This window comes from Tiliqua scincoides, chromosome 9 (assembly GCF_035046505.1).
Source record: "Tiliqua scincoides isolate rTilSci1 chromosome 9, rTilSci1.hap2, whole genome shotgun sequence".
Taxonomy (NCBI): domain Eukaryota; kingdom Metazoa; phylum Chordata; class Lepidosauria; order Squamata; family Scincidae; genus Tiliqua; species Tiliqua scincoides.
In genome coordinates this window covers 7,789,770-7,809,311 of record NC_089829.1, presented here as the reverse complement: position 1 = coordinate 7,809,311, position 19,542 = coordinate 7,789,770, and the positions used below count along the sequence as shown (strand labels likewise).

Below are 19,542 nucleotides of genomic sequence, written 5' to 3'. Positions count from 1 at the left end.
CTGGCATTCTGAGGTAACCCACTTCTAAAATCAGGAGGTTGCACATTACACATCATGGCTTGGAACCCGTGATAGACTTTTCCTCCAGAAATCTGTCCAGTCCCCTTTTAAAGGCATCTAGGCCAGATGCCGTCACCACATCCTGTGGCAAGGATTCCCACAGATTAATTGCACTTAAAACCGCTTTGTGAACTTTTAGTTGAAAAGCGGTATATAAATACTGTTAATAATACATGCTGGGTAAAGAAATAATTTCTTTTTGTCTATCCTAACTCTCCCATGAAGAAGCAATGGCAATGAAAATACGTTTCGTGTCGTCTCACTGCAAAAAAAGCTGGTGCTTGAGCGAAGCCTGGGAAGATTCCAGGTATCAATGGTCAGTGAGTGGCAAGGAAACGGCAGCAGTTTGAGCTGGATTAAGTGCGGCGGTTTTGGAGTTTGCAGAACTCTTAAGGAAACAAGAACTAAAACAGGGTCGGGGATTCTGGCTCAATTTTTTTTAAGTGAAGGCAAAATCCAGGAATAACACATTCTAGACCAATTGTGTCAAGGACTGTGGAACCAAGAACCTCTCTCTTCTGGAAGCTGGGGTCCACTGAGCTCCTCAGGACTGCGCTCTAGTCTCAGGGCAGGCTCCGCTGCCACGTATTTTTTCCGGAAACACATGTAGCCCTACACGCTAAATTACAAAGGAAAAGAAGTGAGAGCTACAACCTCTGCCAGCTAGCATGCTCTTAGTGCTGCTGCCACGTTAGCTGGAACCAAAAACTTATTTTTCTGGGATGGGGTCTAACAATGTCAGATGGTGCTGGTGTTGTAAGATCGCCCACCCTTAAAAAGGCAGGTGTGTTTAATATTGAATCAAGTTTGATCCTATGGTTATAATGGAAGTGGATAAAGAAATGGCAGATCCAGTGGATCTTAGGTCCAAGGTCTCCAAATTATTTATTAAGAATATGCTGCTTTTCAGTAAAAATTAGTTTTGATCCACAGGTGCTTTTGGGAAGTCTCAGGTGTTTCTTGGGAAGGGGGCAGCACTGAGTAGAAGCTGATGCTCTTGTGTCGGAAGCAGGGTGTTCAGGAACGGCACAGAGGAAGATGGACACCTGCAGCTGCTACTTCTCTACCTGCAATGCTTGTTAAGCTTCAGAGACATGTCTCCAGTGATGGACAAGCAAAGGGCACTCCCAGCATCAAAGGAGAATGATCCTCTGTCCACTGCCTGGAAATTGAGCAGGAGCTGGAAGTGAGCTCCCCTCCACGCCCCTGCTGCCTCAGGTGGGTACAAGGGCTTCAGGGGTTGGTGGACCTTCAGGGAGGACTTCCTATGCCCACCTGGGTCAACCTCTGATGCATGATATAAAGTGTTCCCCTACAAATATATGTGTTTGAGGCTTTCTTTAAAAAAAAACAAAAAACAAAAAACAAGCACAATGTGAATTTTGTAGTTTTGGTGAGCATTTTAGATCACTTGTGCTCATAACAACATAAAGATGTCAACCTTCTCCCTCAACAGCACCCCCCACCACTGCCAAAGTCCCTCCACCCCTTGGACTCAGTCGTGGTTTGGTAACGCGACAGCTCACTACAGTGCTTCAAAGCTAGACAAACGAAAATGTACGATTGACGGTTTGCTCGTACCGTACCTTCCACTTCAGAAAGGATGTGACACCAGGCAAGAGAGAGGGAGACAAAAAGCCATAAAGCATCACCAAAGGAAGCAGGAGTCACTGATGAACTGTCAACCATGTACTCCCCGGGAGGGATTGTAAAGGAACATTCTTCTCAGGCACAGAACACATTCCCCTCCAAAGAAGCTTACAGGAAGGGGTGGGGTCTGAGGACGGTCACCGAACAAGGGCCCACCTGGCCAGGCCCTGAATCTGCAAGTACTGGTGGATGCTGGAACACCCAATTCTCTGTCAGGGTATGCAGGACCTTCTGGAAATCTGGGTCCAGCAGCAGGACAAGTAGGATAAGAAGTAACCTTATTACACAGCAAACTGCCCTGAAAAAGCATTCAGCGTTCCAGCAGTTGTTGTTTCTGCCTGCTGGCAAAAGCAATGCCTGCCGCGTGGTGGAAATGTAAGGTGTCAGCAGAATCGGGTGGCTTCTTTTTAAATAAAAAAGGGGGGTGGAAGAGAGAAATGAAAGAGCTTTGTGGACTCTGGAAAAGAAAATAGAAAAGGGCTCCTTTTTCCAAACACTCTGTGGAGCAGGAGCCCATCAGCTCAGCTTTCAGGAACCTGGAGAAGCTCTGGGAGTTGGAGGCGGGAAATTAGAGACCTCTGGAACAAATTAGAGAAATTCAGCAGCCTTATCAGCAGTGTCAGCTATGGATTTAGGAAGGGTGGGCGGCTTGATCACTAGAAGGGCTCTTTCTCTGAGTTGGCATCAGAAGCCACCCTTGGTGTCCATCATCAGCTCTTTCTGCCCCACTCGCTGGAGGGAGGAAGAGACTAGAGGCTGGACTATGTCCTCAGTTGCCACTGATACTCATCAATGAGCTGTGCTTCTGTAGACAGGGGCCTTTACCATTGCCTAGAATTTATTTATACTTGTATATCGCTTTTCAACAAAAAAGAGTTCACAAAGTGGTTTACAAAGAAGTAACTCCGCTCTCTCTCTCTCTCTCTCTCTCTCTCTTGTTCTCTCTCAGCTCAGTTCTCAAGCTCTCTGGGAGTTTGAGCCCCTCTGCAGGTATTCGAGAAGAGAGGGGAATGGAGAGAAATGATCACCTGAATCACACTGCTTTTGAGAGGCTCGGGGGCTTTCCTGCACTCACCAGAGGCTGCAGCAGGCTCCTGGGGAGTGCGGGGAGCCCTCTGCAAGCCTCTGCAGGGCTCCCCAAAGCAGGCAAACTGTCCAAATACAGGTTGAGACTAATTATTTGTGTGGGTTCCGTTCCAAGCACTCACGTGGATTAAAAAAAACTGCACTATAGCAAATCCATTTAAAAAACTAAGTTTCTTTGCTCCAGTGACTGAAAAACAGCCTTGCTGACCTTTTGACTCTAAGATAAGAGTCATTAAGAAGACCATCCATCAGCACTTCACTCAGCCCCTCCCTTCACCAATGCAAAATGATCACCTTTCTTTCACGTGCTGGGGGAAGGGAGGGGTCCGCAGGAGAGAGAAGGATTGATGGATTGTCAGCCAGCTGCCCCCCCCCTCTCATTAAGGAGGCTGTTGTTAAAGGACTGTTCAGTTTTTAAAACTGATTTTAAAGGGATGTATTTTTCCCCTTTCTCCAGGGATCAGCACATTCTTTCTCATTTGCAGGGATCATTTGTGTTGAGTCAAATCTGTGTATAAAAAAATCCGGGTATAAATAGGCTGGACCTGTAATGATTGCAAACCACTTCTGGTCTCACAACCAAAAACAGGAAGTGGGTCGTGATTGTTATTTTGAGTGTCTGCGTGCTTTGGGGAGCTCTGTAGAGGCACGCATGGGGCTCCTTGCACCCCCGGAAGGCTGCTGCAGTCTCTGGTGAGTGCAAGAAAACCCCTAGGCCCCTCAAAAGTGGTGTGATTCAGGTGATCGCTCTATTTCCCCTCCCTTAAGGGGGCAGAGGCCAGGGCCCTCAGGCTGGGGTATCGTGGCATCCTATTTTGAGAATGACTGAAGTAACTAAATGGCTAAATAGACTACTTACAAAATGAAATACTAAACTAAAAAGTAACTACATAGAATTTCATATTCTATTCTAATTTTAGACAATAACAAAACAATAATTCAAAGGGCAAAAGAGTTGGGGGGGGGCTCCAAATGTTTGCCCTAGACATTGTATGTAGACCCCTTTCCAGTGCTGTTCACCCAGCTGATCCCCTCTGCAATACCATTTTCCCCCACCCCCATTTTCTTACCCCTACCCAAATGGTTCCAATCAGAGTACATGTACTGAACCCGATGGCATCAAGACACCAGGTGCCCAATCAGCACAAAAGCAGAAATACTTCCTATCTGCACTTGGAAGGAATGTTCCCCAAAGGCATCCCCAAGGGATGGGATGTTTTCACAGCGACGGAAAGCTCTTTTCAACCCAACCTCAATACCGATAAACATTAGCCGCCCTGGGTCCCTTTTTGGGAGAAGGGCGGGATAAAAATAAAGTTTTATTATTATTATTATTATTATTATTATTGTTGTTGTTGTTGTTGTTGTTGTTGTTGTTGTTGTTGTTGTTGTTTGCCAGGATAAACCCTCAAATCCAAACTATTTGGCACTCAGGGGTCCCAGTCTCTACTTCCATACTTACATCTCCATTCATTAGTTTACAGTCATCATCAATCTCATCAGCGCTGTCTTCGTCCGACACTTCTCCTTCCTCGGCGTCCTCGCTAATGTTGGCTGGAAGCTTCTTCCCCTGGAAGGCAAAAGGATCATTAAGCTGACAGGGGAGCAGCACAAACCGAGGGAAGGATCGATACGAAGTACTGTATGGGCCAAACCCAGCAAGAATCAAAATATGAATCTTGGTTTGGATCCAAAGAACCAGCGAGCGAAGGGAGAAAATGACTTTGTGTGATTTCTTGCACCATCGCTAGTGGCAGGCTTCTAGCCAGGAAGCACCACAAGATAAGCTGGGTTTGCATTACCGTATGAGAAAAGTGGCAAATAAGGAAGGAGCGCGCTGTAGCATATAAATTGCGATGGGCCATAAGGAGGCACTGCAGTCAGCTTGTATGAATGGAAGAACTGTTCGGGATTTGGGTCACGCTTCTCACGCAGTGCTCTTCACTAGGTGATCTACCACTGCGGTCATCAATTTGCTAAGAGGTGGGACTTGCCTCACATAACGACTTGGGACCCACCTTCAAGAGCCGAGAAGGGCGGGTAAGAGAGTGGTCACAGATCCCTTTTTGCCCCACGCAGGGGCAGCCAATCAGCAAGCACTGCTAGTGTGTCATTCTGCCCCCTTCTTTCCTTCCAGGCCAACTGGAAGGAGAGGAGGGGGAAGAGAAAGTGGCAAGACTGTGCTCAGAAGGCAGAGGGAGAGAAAGAGGAAGGAAGGCAAGCAGGTGGAGTGTCATGTTGGAGAAGGTGCAGGCAGACGGGTGGGAGACTTAGGTGACCCACTGAAGACTGAGGAATTTGGCCAAAGCAATCCTTCCAAAGCTAAGGTCTCTAGCAATATTAATCTCAACCACAACTGCAATCCTAGGCATACCATTCTAAAAGTAAGCCCCAATGAACACAAGGGGACCTAGTGCTGAGTAGACAAACATAGGATTGTGCCCGGGGACTCCTAGTTCTGGCTATTGCTCAAACTGTGCAGGCCTGCGACTCAAAACAAAATGGTAGACGCAGCACTGCCACAATCCATCTGAGGACAAGGCTGGGTCCGTTTCATTCTGGGTCCGTTTCACCTGTCGAAGACCTAAACGAACACACTAGCAACTCTAGTGGCCGGAGATGTGAGCTTAAGGTGATCAACTTATCGATGGCTGTTCCATTTGGGAGCCAAAAATAACTCTACCTAATATGAAGTTTCTGTCATCATAAACAAACAAAACTTTGCCCACAGCCAAGCAAATCCCTCTCGTTCTTCTGCAATCAAAGTCAAGGTGTTAAAAGCGGGCAGGTGATATATACGTATTGATTGATAATCTTCCCTGCAAAATCCTAAGAGGGTGAGATCGAAGGGCTACGGCTCTCTGGCCTGGGAAGCTGGGCTTGCTGCTGTGAGAGAAGCACCCCAGTTATTTAGCAAAGCTTCATCGAGATGGATTGCTTTTAACGCACAGCTCAGGCTGTAGGAGAAAGTTGCATTGATCTGGGGGCCTTCAAAATTCAGTCATCTATAAATGGCCAGAAGGAACAGCAGATTGGATTGGAAGGACAAGCTGAAGTATGCAGGTTCTTCCGTTTGCCACATGGAGAAAGTACAAACTGGATCATCATCAGGGGAAATTATTTATTTTATTTTACTTAATTTTTCTGATTTTTACCTCCCTTCCTCCAATGAGCTCAGGATGGCATACGTGGTTCCTTCCCTCTTTTTTTATCCTCACAAAAAACTCTGTGAGGTAGGTCAGGCTGAGAGAGAATGAATGGCCCAGTCACCCAGGCAGCTTCATGGCTGAGTGGAGATTTGAACCTGGATCTTCCAGGGCTAAGTCCAATACCAGAATCACTATACCAGTGCTTCCCAAACTTTTTAGCACCACGACCCAAATTTGAAAATGATCATCTCCTGTGACCCATATATCGCAGTCGGCACGAGGCCTGGGCTTCCACTCTCACCGCTGTGCGAGCCTCTGCTTGACTGCCTTCAACCCACTCTGGGCCTTGTTGTGTCTGGAGTGATGAAAACATGATGCAATGAGGCCCAGAGCAGGCTGAAGACAGCCTAGCGGAGGCTTGGACGGAGATAAAAATGGCAGCGGGTGGTGAGTCCCAGACCTTTACAACCCACCAACAATCTGCTTGTGACCCACTGATGGGTCATGACCCATGGTTTAGGAACCACTGCACTACACTGTAATATCTTTGGATACCTAGAGGCCCCAAAGTGGTGTTTCCCAAACTGTGGGTAGGGAGCTGATTTTTGGTAGTTTTCAAGATAGGTTTCTGAAATGTATTTTTTTAAAAAGGTTGGCAAGCACCCTTGCCCAGTTTCAGAAGAAAACTGCAACAGTGGAAAATCTATGTGGAGTAATCACTCTTGTTGCTGGAATGCTAATTTGGAGGGGGGGTCATCTTCATAACCCCAAATTACAATATCACATTTTTCCATTTTCTCTAGTAATTGGCACACTGTAGATCAGCATTTCTCAAACGGTGGGTCGGGACCCACTGGGTGGATCGCAAGCCAGTTTCAGGTGGGTCTTGTAGCACGTAGCTCAGCCACCATCGAAAAAATAGAGCTGAAAATTCAGCTGACTTCCGAGCAGAAATGTTTGAATTCCAAGCTTTGCAAAATAACAGCACAAGTGTGGGACCTTTGGCTGATCGTGGCTTAGACTTGAAGCCTAAATTGATGATGTCACTTCTAGCCATGACATCACTTGCAGGTTTATGACATCACTTCCGCTGGGTCCCTCCAGACCGTCATTCTAAAAAGTGGGTCCCAGTGCTACAAAGTCTGAAAACCTCTGTTCTAGAGGGTTCTTTATCTCTGCCTCTGGTTGGATGACTTCTAGAACGTTCCACCTGACACTGGCTTGAAATGTTCTGGTTTGGCTGCAAAGGATTCAGTTTTGCCAGGTCTCTTTGTTGTTGTTTTGCTACAAAATGCATTGCTCTTCACTGCTTTTTATCCTCCATGAAAAAGGATAACTGCCATAACAAACAGGCAAAGGTAAGGCTATTAAGAAGCTAAATTTCCCTTTGCTGGCGTGACAGTTTTTCGGAGTGCTCAGAATGCCAAGGGGCTAATTAGGCTTATGTGTATGGCTCTTGAGTCTACAACTTTAATTCCAGCTCATGCTTGGGTGACACATTCTCACTTGAGGCTGCCGTTGGCAGAGTCAGATTCTTGGATCCAACTAGCTCAGTATTGTCTGCACTGACTGGTAGCAATTCTCCAAGATTTCAGCCAGGGGTCTTTTCCCTACCTGGACATGCAAGGGATTGAACCTGGGACCTTCTGTATGAAAAGTGTGAGCTCTCCCACTGAGCATCAGCCCCTCTCCAGCCGGTCTGGCTCCCAGAAGGCTGGACCACCTGTGTCTAGGCTGTATCAGTTCTGTAAGTAGAGCAGGAGCTCTACAGTCAAGTGGTGCCTTCTCCCTTTACACACAAGCAGGGTGCATCCATATGGCACATTATTTCAGGGATTGGACATACCACAGGGAGTCAGACCCCACCTGGAATATTTGTCCAGTTCTGGGTGCCACAGTTTAACCCGTTTTTGCCCAGCCCACAGGCGTACACTGTTGCGTATATGCAATGTTGGGCAGAAATGGCTTAAGCGGTTTTGATTCAACATTAGGAACAACTTAGGAAGGAGTCTACCACCCGCCAAGGCAGACTGTTCCAGCCCAACAATTCTTACATTTGCTGGTAGGAAGAACTGCTAGGCAGTGGAACAGTCTGCATGGCAGTCAGTCAACTCTCCGTTACTGGAGGCTTTCAGAGGCTGGACAGCCACCTATTGGAGATAACGCAGCCATGCGCAGCCAGCACTGGCAAGGGGGTGCACTTGATGATCTTGTAGATCCCTTCTGCGTCTATGATTCCCTTCTAAGATTCTATTTGCCTTCAAGGTCCACATGACTAAGGGACCATCTAAAGCAGCAATGCTATACAGCATACACACTTTCCTGGGAGTAAGCCCCACTGAATACAATGTCTGAGTTGACATACATAAGTTTCTAATTTTAACCGGCAAGATGGTGCCTTGATGGGGGGGGCATGGGATGGGACCCCCTCCTCCTCCTCCTCTTTTTTTTGTGTCTAAAAACATCTTTGGCACTGACGTTGAACCTCCCTGATGGACTCACCCTGAATAAGTAAAAACAACAGAAAGCTTTCCTTGCTAGTACAATAGCTCCCCCTCCCAAAACACCCCAGTGCTTGTCGCCCACTGACGACCCAACATAACAAATGGCATTGATAGCCACTTTCTTTGTCGGCTCTTATCCAGACTCCGTTATTTCACCACAGTCCCTGGAAACTTCATGATTTCTTTTACAACATCTTCACGTTCCCCTTTGAAGGAGGACAGTGTCCCATTTTCCAGCTGGCAAACTTAGTTTTCAGGAGACTAACGAATCTATCATCTCCTACTAACAAATTCATCCTCAGGGGCAGGGCTGCAGCCAGGGGTAGAACCTCTGCGTTGCATGCAGAAGGCCCCAATTTCAATCCCTTTCTCAAAAGCTGAGAAAGATCCTTGCCAGAAACCCTGGAGAGCTGCTCCCAGCCAGTGCAGATAATACTGAGCTAGACCAGTGCTTCTCAAACTTAGAGCGGCCCTAGAGGCTGCTGTCTGGTTTACAAACGCCATGGGGTGTGGCTATTATAGTGATTGGGCAGCAGTGCTCCCCCCACCCCAAGCAGCCAGATTGTTTAAACCCTTGACGCACATTACCTAACCTGCCCCATCAGTTTTGCAAACCACCAAAAATTGAGTCATGACCCACTGGTGGATCCCAGACCCACTGTTTGGGAACTGCTGAGTAAGATGTTTGAAGGGGTTGACCCAGTAAGAAGCAACTTTGGATGGATGGATGGATGGATGGATGGATGGATGGATGGATGGATGGATGGATGGATGGATGAAAGAAAGAAAGAAAGAAAGAAAGAAAGAAAGAAAGAAAGAAAGAAAGAAAGAAAGAAAGAAAGAAAGAAAGAAAGAAAGAAAGACTTTTCTTTCTACCACTGGTAGACTGTGCCGGCACATAGCACATCTGCATGCACAAGCTGGGAACAGGAGGAACCAGGCTGCTGACACATTGGAGAGGAACAGGAGGTAACGCCAAAGACTCAGCAGCTGATCCAAGGTCAGACTGGCTCTCCTGAGGCTTCTTTCACCAGCTTCATTGGAACCCGGCATGCGAGTTTGATTGACGTCGGGAGGACTCTGCAGACACTCAAGTTTAAACGGTCAACTGCGGTGGCTAATGAAGACGCAAACGAACAGACCTTGCCAGCTGGGCCTAAGTGAGCCTCAACCATGACAGATGAAGCAGAGAGAGCTTGTTTTGCTCCTCTTACAATCAGAGATGGCCACGGCAGAGGGCGACCAGATGCCAAGGCACCAGCTGGACCACCCACCGCAGAAGAAAACATCGCTGAACATCTCAGTGTTACCTTGACTAAGATTTTTCCTTTTAGACTCTCCGGAGAAGGCAGCTTGGTGGCATCGTCGCTGCTGACCGAAGACAGGTCCAGCTTGTCCCCCAGGATCTCGATAAGGTACAGGGCCATTTTCTTCTGCTGGGCGACACTGCAGTGGTTCTCTATTGACAAAATGACAGGATATCTAGGGAGGCAAAGGGAGACGAGAGAGAAACTCTAAGTTGCCATTCCAACACGGTGTTGTCAAACTACCACCTGCTGATGGACACGCAGCCGCGTGCCTGCGTCCAGCCTGGATCCCAAGAGAGTGAACAGCAATCCCAGCACGGGTTGCAACACCAGCATTGGTGTCTCCAATACTCTAACCCAGCAGTTTTCAAACTCTCTAGGAGAGTTTGCACCAGTGTAAGTCCTTGCAGGGGCAGGAGGGAGGCGACGGGGGGGAGGTAGTGACTCAATCCGTAGGATCGCGCCACTCAGGAGGGTTGCAGGGACTGGGATATACTCACCAGTCCCTGCTGTAGCCTGTTGGGGGTGCGGAGAGCCCTGCGCGACCCCCTGCACTTTCACTTCTAACGAGCTGGGGAGCCCTGCAGGTGCTTGCACAGGGCTCCCCACAACCCCGACGGGCTTCTGCAGGGACTGGTGAGTGCAAACCAGTCCCTGCAGCCCTCCTGAGCGGTGCGATCCTGGGGCTCGTGTTGCTGCCTCCTCCCTGTCCCCGTCCCTTAAGGGGAAAGAGGCCAGAGCCTTCAGGCTGGGGAGTTGCAACGCCCCAGTCTGAAAACCGCTGCTCTAACCCTACCACCTCTCTTCTAAGTATGAGGGGGGCAGCATTTGGCACACCACCCCAGGTGCCAGGAGGTCTCAGGCCAACCCTGGTCTCCAATTCCCCCTGCGCCAGGGAAGACCAGGCCACGTTGCACCCTCATCTGCGCAGCGCAACTTGGTCTCCATTTTCCTTAATGCTCCCCTTGCCTTCCATGAGCTTAAAGCTACTACTGGATGATGAATCACATAAACAAGCTGAGCACAATAGCTTCCTCCTTCTCTCTAAATTGCTGCACCACAGTGACTAGAGTGGGGCAGAACTTACCGGCAGGTTCTGAGCTGACCCTTAATTAGTGCATTTATGATCGTGGTGGGCTTTGAGGTTTGTCTCGCCTTTCTCTCTTTTTTTTTTTTTATTTGTGCCTTTTTCAAAAGTCAGAGTATTCACAGGCGATAAACACCGAGACAAAGTGTCTCATAAATAAGAATGTGGCTGGGAAAAACAGCAGAAAACACTGCCCAATTTCCTCTCAGTTCAGGCATCCAGGCAGCTCATTACAATAAGCTACCAGGCTACTCAAACGGAAAACGGCAGAAGAATCTGCATGTGTTTAGAACCCTGGAGACAGGTCAGGCCACAAAGCAGAAGGAAGAATTTCTTCACAGCAGAATGAAGAACAAGCAGTCCTTTCATGATGGAAAAGGGAGTCAGAAGCCCATTGGGGAGCTTGTCGTCATCTTATCTGGTAGCGGCAATGCGCCTCTGTGTTCTGTGCTCAGAGACACATTGCCTTAAAAAGCCGCATGCCCTCAACACACATTCTCAAACTCTACTTAAAAAATTATGTAAGAAGAAAAAAACACATATACAGTAGAACCTCCAAAGTTGACCACCTCTCTATATTGACCACCTCCTTAAGCTGACCTAATTTTCACAATATGGACAGACACTGCATGCACACTATGGGAGACCAACTTCTCTATATTGACCACCTCCGTAAGTTGTATCTTGACCACTTCGACCATTACACAGAGTATTAATTTACTGAGGGTAAATTTACCCTCAGTAAATTAATTTACCCTCAGTAAATTAATACCATTCAGTAAGTTGCCCACTGAACGAGATACTGTGGGCCTGCGTTTTGTCTGGTTTGTCCCATCTTGGAAAAGCAAGAAGCCAAGCGACAATCCCTCCCCTACGCCTGCTAGCACGTGTGCAAAAGGGTTTTTATAGGTGGGCACACTGCACATAGCCTACAGACCTGCGCTGACTGCCAATTGTACCTGCACATGTACCAAGTTGCGAGGGACATGAGGTTGCTTGTGCATAGTGAAGCTACTGTCCTTCCACTTTGGTTCCCATTACAAGTGCATTACTTTACACACTGAAACACAACTGCTATTTTGCTGCCTATTCTCCCAGTTTGGAGAGATCCTTCTGGAGCACTTCACAATCCCTTCTGGTCTTCACCACTCAGAAAAGTTTAGTGTCATCCACCTCCCTGCTTATTCCTGTTTCCAGGTCATTTATGAAGATGTTGAAAAGCACCAGCACCAGGACAGATCCTTGAGGCACTCCATTTCCATTTCTCTCCACTTTTTTTGGCAATTGCCCATTGACACCCACTCTCTGTTTCCTGGACCTCAACCAGTTCCCAATCCATGAGAGGACCTATCTTCTTCCCTGAGTGTGCAGTTTTCTCAACAGCTTTTAGTGAGGGACTGTATCAAACACCTTCTGGCATTTAGTGAATCTGAGGAGACCCAGTGGAGGCCAGGCAGCCTAAGTAAAAGAGTGTTTTTGGGGTTTTTTTAAGCTTTTGGGGCTATGTAACATGCTACATGCTATGGGCTGGCAAGGGATAGCATTGGTCTGCCTGTCTGCTATGAAACCAAGTATTTTTTTTTTAAACTTACAATTTTTTTTAAGCTTATGAATTTTCAGGGGTTTTTTTAAACATTGATTGTGGGCCGTTTATTATCTGCCTCTTGATACAGATATAGATGATATAAATAGTAAGCATCACAAGAGGATCAATTCTCATTGATATTTGCAATAAAACTTTTTAAAAATCCAATCTAAATAATAACTTGGCCTTGCATTTGTTGTCCTGGGAGCTAAACATGATAACATTTAAATGCCTTCCCCCTGTATGTTGACCACCTCCCTATGTTGACCAATTTCCTCCAGTCCTTTGGGTGGTCAAAGAGGTTCTACTGTATTGTGAAAACTTAAAGAAACGTGTTAAGCACATTTTATTTTGCATATTCTGATTTTGCCAGTCACAGAGGGAGGAGGGCAAGGAGCTACCTTAGGAAATTAAGTCCTGCCTTCTGACTGTGGGAAATCAAAGCTAATTATCATCTTCTGAGATTCCACCAGTTATTATTCATGCACTTCCAGCCATTAGAATGCCCACTTCCCAGCCGTAAGAATTACGCAGCATGCCATTAGTCTGTGGAACTCTGTGCCACAGAAAGTAGTGACGGCATCTTGGTTAGCTGCCTTTAAGAAGGGATTAGACACATTTCTGGAAAAAAATGTTCATCATGGGTTACAAGTCATGGTAGACATGTGCAAGCTCCTGGTTTTAGAGGTAGGCTACTTCAGATTGCCAAATGCAGGGGAGGGTACGAGGATGCAGGTTATGTCTTGTTGTCTTGAATATGTCCTGAAACATTTGGTGGGCCGCTGTGAGATACAGGAAGCTGGACTAGAAAGCTGACCTGATCCAGTGGGGCTCTTCTTATGTTCTCATGCACTCCCCATCATCATCAGCTCTGCCTCACTAGCGCTTGGGAAGGATGAGACGCAGAGCAATGGAGGAAGTGGAGAAAAGCAGTGAGCTAGGGTGGCAGGGAGGCACTTTAACGCACTAATCTTCTCTTCCTCTTCCACTATAGACCACAGCTGCGATACAAGGACATCTGCAAGAGGGATCTGAAGGCCTTAGGAGTGGACCTCAACAAGTGGGAAACCCTGGCCTCTGAGCGGCCCGCTTGGAGGCAGGCTGTGCAGCATGGCCTTTCCCAGTTTGAAGAGACACTTGGCCAACAGACTGAGGCAAAGAGGCAAAGAAGGAAGGCCCATAGCCAGGGAGACAGACCAGGGACAGACTGCACTTGCTCCCGTTGTGGAAGGGATTGTCACTCCCAATTGGCCTTTTCAGCCACACTAGACGCTGTTCCAGAACCACCTTTCAGAGTGCGATACCAGAGTCTTTTGAGACTGAAGGTTGCCAATGTGTTGGTCACTTTTAGCCTTAGAACATTTTTACTGAGTGTACTGAGAATACAAACCACACAGAGAGAAAGCCAAGTGGCTGCTTGCCAGTGAAGATTCATTAGCCAGGTCTGACAACTTCGGCAGCATACTGTAAAGGACAGGGCTTGCAAGTCAATCAATCACTTCTCCAGGCTTTCTTTTTTGGGGTTTCAGTATCTATTCTTGGATTCCCTGGGCTTAGGCGTTGAAACCGCTCCATATGGCTTGTCACTCATCAATACCATTTCAAGGGAGAGGGGATCCAAGGTGAGCTTCAAGAGCCACACAAGGCAAATACACTCTTGGCTGTCTGACATGGGGATAAACAGTGACGATAGACCTGCTGTGTTCACACTGCAATAATATTTGTTTTGCACGGGTCAGGTGTGATTAACTCACACACACACAAAGGAAACTGGCAACGGGACAAATTAAATGGGAGTTTGTCAGGATTTGGTGTCAGCACAATGTTGATGGCCCCCAGGTCGATTACTTTTTTCCCAAGGAATCAAGGTGAGGCTATCAGCTATTCAGACTCTGCACCTCGGCTGTTCAACAGTTTTTGCAGATATCACTCTGCCAAGTGGCAACTTTTGCAGGTACCACTTTCCCAAGATCTGTCCCTCCCTCCAGAGACAACAGCGGTGCACAGGAATGGGTAGCTTGCCCTACAGCAGCTGTTTCACCCTGCACCCTCTCGTCCCTGAACTCTGCCATATCTTGCCCACTGGTGCGTCCCTGCTCCTGCCATCTCCCCTTCCAGAGGGGTCCGGGACAGTGCCACACAGTCACCATGGCAATAAGACCGCCTACTGACAGCACTGGTCGGGAAAGCACAGCACAACACCCCACTAGAACAATTCATTTTCAAGATTAATTTGCTCTGCTGTTGGCTTTATTATTGATTAAAAACTACTTGTAAACCACTTTGAAAAAGGTGACCAAACAACCCTACGCATCTGTTTTAAACCCATTTGACCAAACTTTACCAAAATCCAAGCTGGAATTTTGAGCAGTGTAAAGTATGTGGTCTTGCTTTTGAAACTTTCAGTGTCAAGGAAAATGGAATAAAAAGGTAAATCTTGAAGCCTGGTAATGAATTAAAAGAATTGTATGCACTGGTTGCATTTAATACTTATATTCTTGTAAGTATAACTTATAACTTATCTCACAACTTATGTGAACTTTTAGTTGAAAAGCGGTATATAAATACTGTTAATAAACAATAATAAATAAATATTCCTCCCCCTCCCCTATTTAAAAAAAAAATTCCTAAAAACCCAAGGGCATCCATAAGCAGGAATACCAGGAAAAGCAAGTGGAACAAGAGAATAGAAATATTATTTTTGCAAGCGCATTCCAAGCAGAACAATTTGGTAAAGATTTTTTTTGCAAAAATTTGTTGCTGCTCTAGAATCTTCACACATCTTATTTTTCCTTCCCTACAGACATTTATTATATCAACACTATAAAAATTATATTGGATCTATACTCGTTTAACTGCCACAGCTTTCCCCCAAAGAATTCTGGAAACTGTAGTTTTGCATTACAAGCTGGGACTGAACTGGGGAGCAGAAGTGCAGGTGGCCGGAAGGGCTCAGATCTGAATATGTCTGGATGTTTCAAACCTGAGAACTAATTTTCCAACCCTTCCTTCCCTCCTGTTCCAAAATTCGCTACTGTCACTACAAAGTACAAATGACAGGACAATACAGCTTGACAAAAATGATGAAGGTTCATTTCCTCTTATGACTTTTAATTCTAAAAATTTTTTAAAAACTGCACAAAATACATACTCGCTCTTGACAAAGGCATATTTGTTGATGGTCTCAATCACGTCTTTAAAAAGGATCTTGGAGGTCAGGGTGTAGCCATGGTGGACAATCGGCTCACCATCTGGTCCATCCCAACAGTCAACTGGAGAGAGAAAGAGAGAGAGAGAGAGAGAGAGAGAGAGAGAGAGAGAGAGAGAAGCACGTTTGGTAGTCAGGTCTACATTTTTATATATTCCAACCTCATCAGAGCCTATTTTGCTTTTAGGGAAAAGCAAGTGATGGGAATTGCCTGTGCCCTCTTTTGCCTGCCTATACTGGAATGCACAGTGCTGGAATCTGTGGAACTCCTTGCCACAGGATGTGGATGGTACAAGACTATGAAATACACAGATTAATCCAGATAAAGCGTTACTCTTTGATGGCATAGTGGGGTTGGCGCTTCTGGATCCTGACCTTAGCCGCCTTGAGCTCTTACCAAAAAGGCAGGATATAAGTTTCTTAAATAAATATACATACCTTCCACACAACGGCACCCGGACTGCAGAACCCAGGCATACATGTCGACTCTGGACTGAGACATCAGCTGGTCCCCCACGAGGTAGGTATTATGGGAAGAGGTGATAAAGTAATGGCTCAGGGGTTGGGTCATGTCTTGGTTGACCTGGTAGTGTTCAGGGTTGAATATGTCCCCAGCTGGGCTGCGCATGTAATTGGTGAATCCTGTGGGGAAGACAACCAGGTGGGCTGAATATCAAGTGGTGTTGAAAGTCTGGAACACACTCAAGGTTGATTAGTGGGCTCTCACCTGATTTAAAAAATCTTTGTTAACCGTATGAGTTTTAACTGATTAAGGGCACAATCCTAACCAGGCCTACTCAGAAGTAAGTCCTATTTTGTTCAATGGGGCTCACGCTCAGGAATATGTGGTTAGGATTGCAGCCTAATTCATTGATTAAATTGCATACATTTGTATTTTAGGGAAACTCCACTCCTGAAGAAGACAGCAGCCCACCTTCCCAGCCTCTTTGATCCTCTAGTGCAGGGATGTCCAAAGTTTTTGGCAGGAGGGCCACATCATCTCTCTGACACTGTGTCGCGGGCAGGGGGGGGAGAAGAATTAATTTACATTTAAAATTTGAATAAATTTGCATAAGTTTACATAAATGAATATATTAAAAATGAACTTATATGAATGAATGAAGGTCTTGCAATAGCTCAAGGCCCATAAAGGGCCTTGCACAAAGCAAGGCTGGCCTTTTCTTTGCTGCCGCTACTGCATCACAGACGTGAAACAGCAAGCAGTGGAGGGAGCCCTCATCCCACAGCTCATGTGAGAGGCCAAACAATCGCCCTCACATGAGAGCAGTTGCGTCAGGCCAGTGTGGGCTCCAACAAATCTCTGGAGGGCCAGAGGCTCATTGGAGACTGGGGGCTCCCTGAGAGCCGCATTGAGAGGCCTCGAGGGCCACAAGTGGCCCCAGGGCTGGGGCTTGGGCACCCCTGCTCTAGTGCTTAACAATCTTTTTGCTGTTGCGACCCATTTTGTTGGCGGCTTCTGGGTACTGCCCCAGAGTGCCTACGGGCTTCCAGGTAGCGCCCCAGAATGCCTTGTGGTTTCCATGTAGCACCAGCGCATGACCCACTTAATTGGCTGTGTCACATCCCAGAATGCCTTGTGGCTTCCGTGTAGCACCGGCGCATGACCCACTTAATTGGCTGTGTCACATCCCAGAATGCCTTGTGGCTTATGATAGCACTGGCACATGACCAATTTAACTGGTTGCATCACATCCCAGAATGCCTTGCGGCTTCCAGGTAGCACCTCAGAATTCCTAGTGGCTTACAGGTAGCAGTGGCTCATGACCTACTTCATTAGACATGTCACAACCCAGAATGTCTTGTGGCTTTCAGGGAGCATCCCAGAATGCTTCTGAGCTGCACCAGCATGTGACCCACAGTTTAAGAACAGCAGCTCTAGAGGATTTGGCACCTCTGCTCCCTTGGTTGGCAACCTTCAGTCTCGAAAGACTATGGTATAAGCCTACAGCATCTGGTATTCCTGGGCGGTCTCCCATCCAAGTACTAACCAGGCCTGACCCTGCTTAGCTTCTGAGATCAGGCATGTGCAGGGTAACAGTCTCTGCTCCCCTGTTTCTAGTTCAAAGGCACGACTGAGAATGGCCATCCCAGAGAAAAGACACTGTGGAGACCAGCCACTCCCTCTGCAGCAGGCAGACTGTGTAGCATTCTTAACCTCTCCCCACCGGCATGCCGCAGGGACATCTTTAACCAATAAGGTTAAATGCCAGAAGCCTTCAAAGGAATTCTACTATGAAAACTTAACAGCTCTGCGGATAACAGGACAGCTTGCAGAGATAAGGGAAATCAATGCACACAAAAGATTTATGGGATCAGAAGGTAACTTTCTCTTCACCCCAAAGCTATGGCTGGCTGGACATTAACAGACAGGTCTAGGGAAGATGTCACTGGAAAATAGCTTGCTATTTTTTTTTTTTAATCACTGATATGGAGGCTTAATTTAGCTAATCCTCACAAAATAACTTAAATTAGTCCTGGGCAATCCTCCCCCCTCCCCCAATCAGTTCCCTAATTAATCTGGAGGAAAAAAGTGCATTAACTGAAGTGACATCCACAAAGCACCCAAAAATTAATCCAAGGGGCTTTCCAAGTTCATAGAAGCTGAAGGCAGACAACGGTCTTGTCAAAGAGTTTAATGCAATTTGACGGAGAGGTAGCTCTGGTGTGCCCACTGCTGCTAGTGACAAACAGGGCCTTTGAGTTCCTGGTGGCTTCCAAAAACCTAACAAACCTGTTTGATGAGAGGGGAGAAGGAATGAAAAGAAATGCACCAGGACACCATAGGAAAGGAAGCCTCTCTCAACCCGTTTTCAATTTGTCGGCAAAAAACTAGTGCCTATATTGAACCTAAGACTTTTTGCTGCGGCTGAAAAGGTGTGTGCTGTTTGTTTTCCTGTCTACTGCTTGTGTTTTTTGACTGATATGTTTATTTATTGCTGAGATTAGCAACTCAATCCCTCATTCAAGGGGTCAGACCGCAAGATACCTCTTGCCCTCTAAAACCTACCCACTGATGCCTTGAACATGATAGGTGAGAGGTAGTAATGTGTCCACCTCCAGATATGGAGGCTGCCCCTTTAAGAGTCCTGATCCTACAGCAGTGGGGTGGAGGCTGGGAGGTGCAGTCAAGAACTGGAGACACTAAAGGGCTGGGACAAGGCACACTGTCCTTTTTGCTTTAAAAAAAAAAAAAATCTCAAAGCAATAACTGTTTACTATACTTGTTAGATTTTTATCCGTTTTCTCATTGCTTTGTGTGAAGTTATATAATTTTCAATTGCAAAGCAGTGTTAGGTTAAACAGAAGAATAAACAAACAAGCAGACTGCACTGTTTATAGCAGCGATCCCCCCTTCACTCCATCCCCCACCATCCTCCATCCTCCATTCATCACTCCATCCTCCATCATTCAGACGTCTAAAAGTGCTTTCCAAAAAACTGGACCACCGAGATCTATTTACTGATTTGTTCAATTATGGAAACTGCTTTGTGAACTATTTTTTCTTGAAAAGCAACACAGAAATATTCATGATGATGAGGATGATGATGACAACAACAACGATGATGATGATGACAATGATGACAATAAACTGGTGTGCAGACCCTTGTGTTCTGGATTGCAGTGGAGATATTAGCTCACAGTCCCTGCAGTTTGTTATCTCCAACTAGGATGGAATACTGGAATACCTCCATGCCTCCCCTCTGCGGCCCACAGGCCTATCCAGCAAGGCTGCCCCAGTATCCCATCATCCCAGTTACCTACAAAGCCAGTTTTCTTAAGTTCTGTTTTCTGCTTAGAAAAGTATCCAGATCAGCAAATGCGCCATAAAAATCAAATGCGCCCTCCTGGGCAATCCACAACATGTGAGCAATCGAGGTCCAGAGA

The 19,542-nt window shown here is 46.6% G+C and overlaps 1 protein-coding gene across 1 annotated transcript in view; it reads right to left on the bottom strand.

Annotated features, from left to right (window-relative positions):
• PLCH2 (phospholipase C eta 2) overlaps nucleotides 1–17,828 on the bottom strand; it is a 77,357-nt gene extending 59,529 nt beyond the window's left edge. Inside the window, exons 1-5 of the mRNA XM_066637404.1 lie at nucleotides 17,813–17,828; nucleotides 16,075–16,278; nucleotides 15,580–15,700; nucleotides 9,760–9,931; nucleotides 4,259–4,366 (exon numbers count right to left, since the gene is read on the bottom strand). Of these exons, the coding sequence (XP_066493501.1) occupies nucleotides 4,259–4,366; nucleotides 9,760–9,931; nucleotides 15,580–15,700; nucleotides 16,075–16,278; nucleotides 17,813–17,828 (621 nt within the window). The remainder of the gene's footprint in view (nucleotides 1–4,258; nucleotides 4,367–9,759; nucleotides 9,932–15,579; nucleotides 15,701–16,074; nucleotides 16,279–17,812) is intronic.
• Between the last annotated feature and the right edge of the window lie 1,714 nt (nucleotides 17,829–19,542).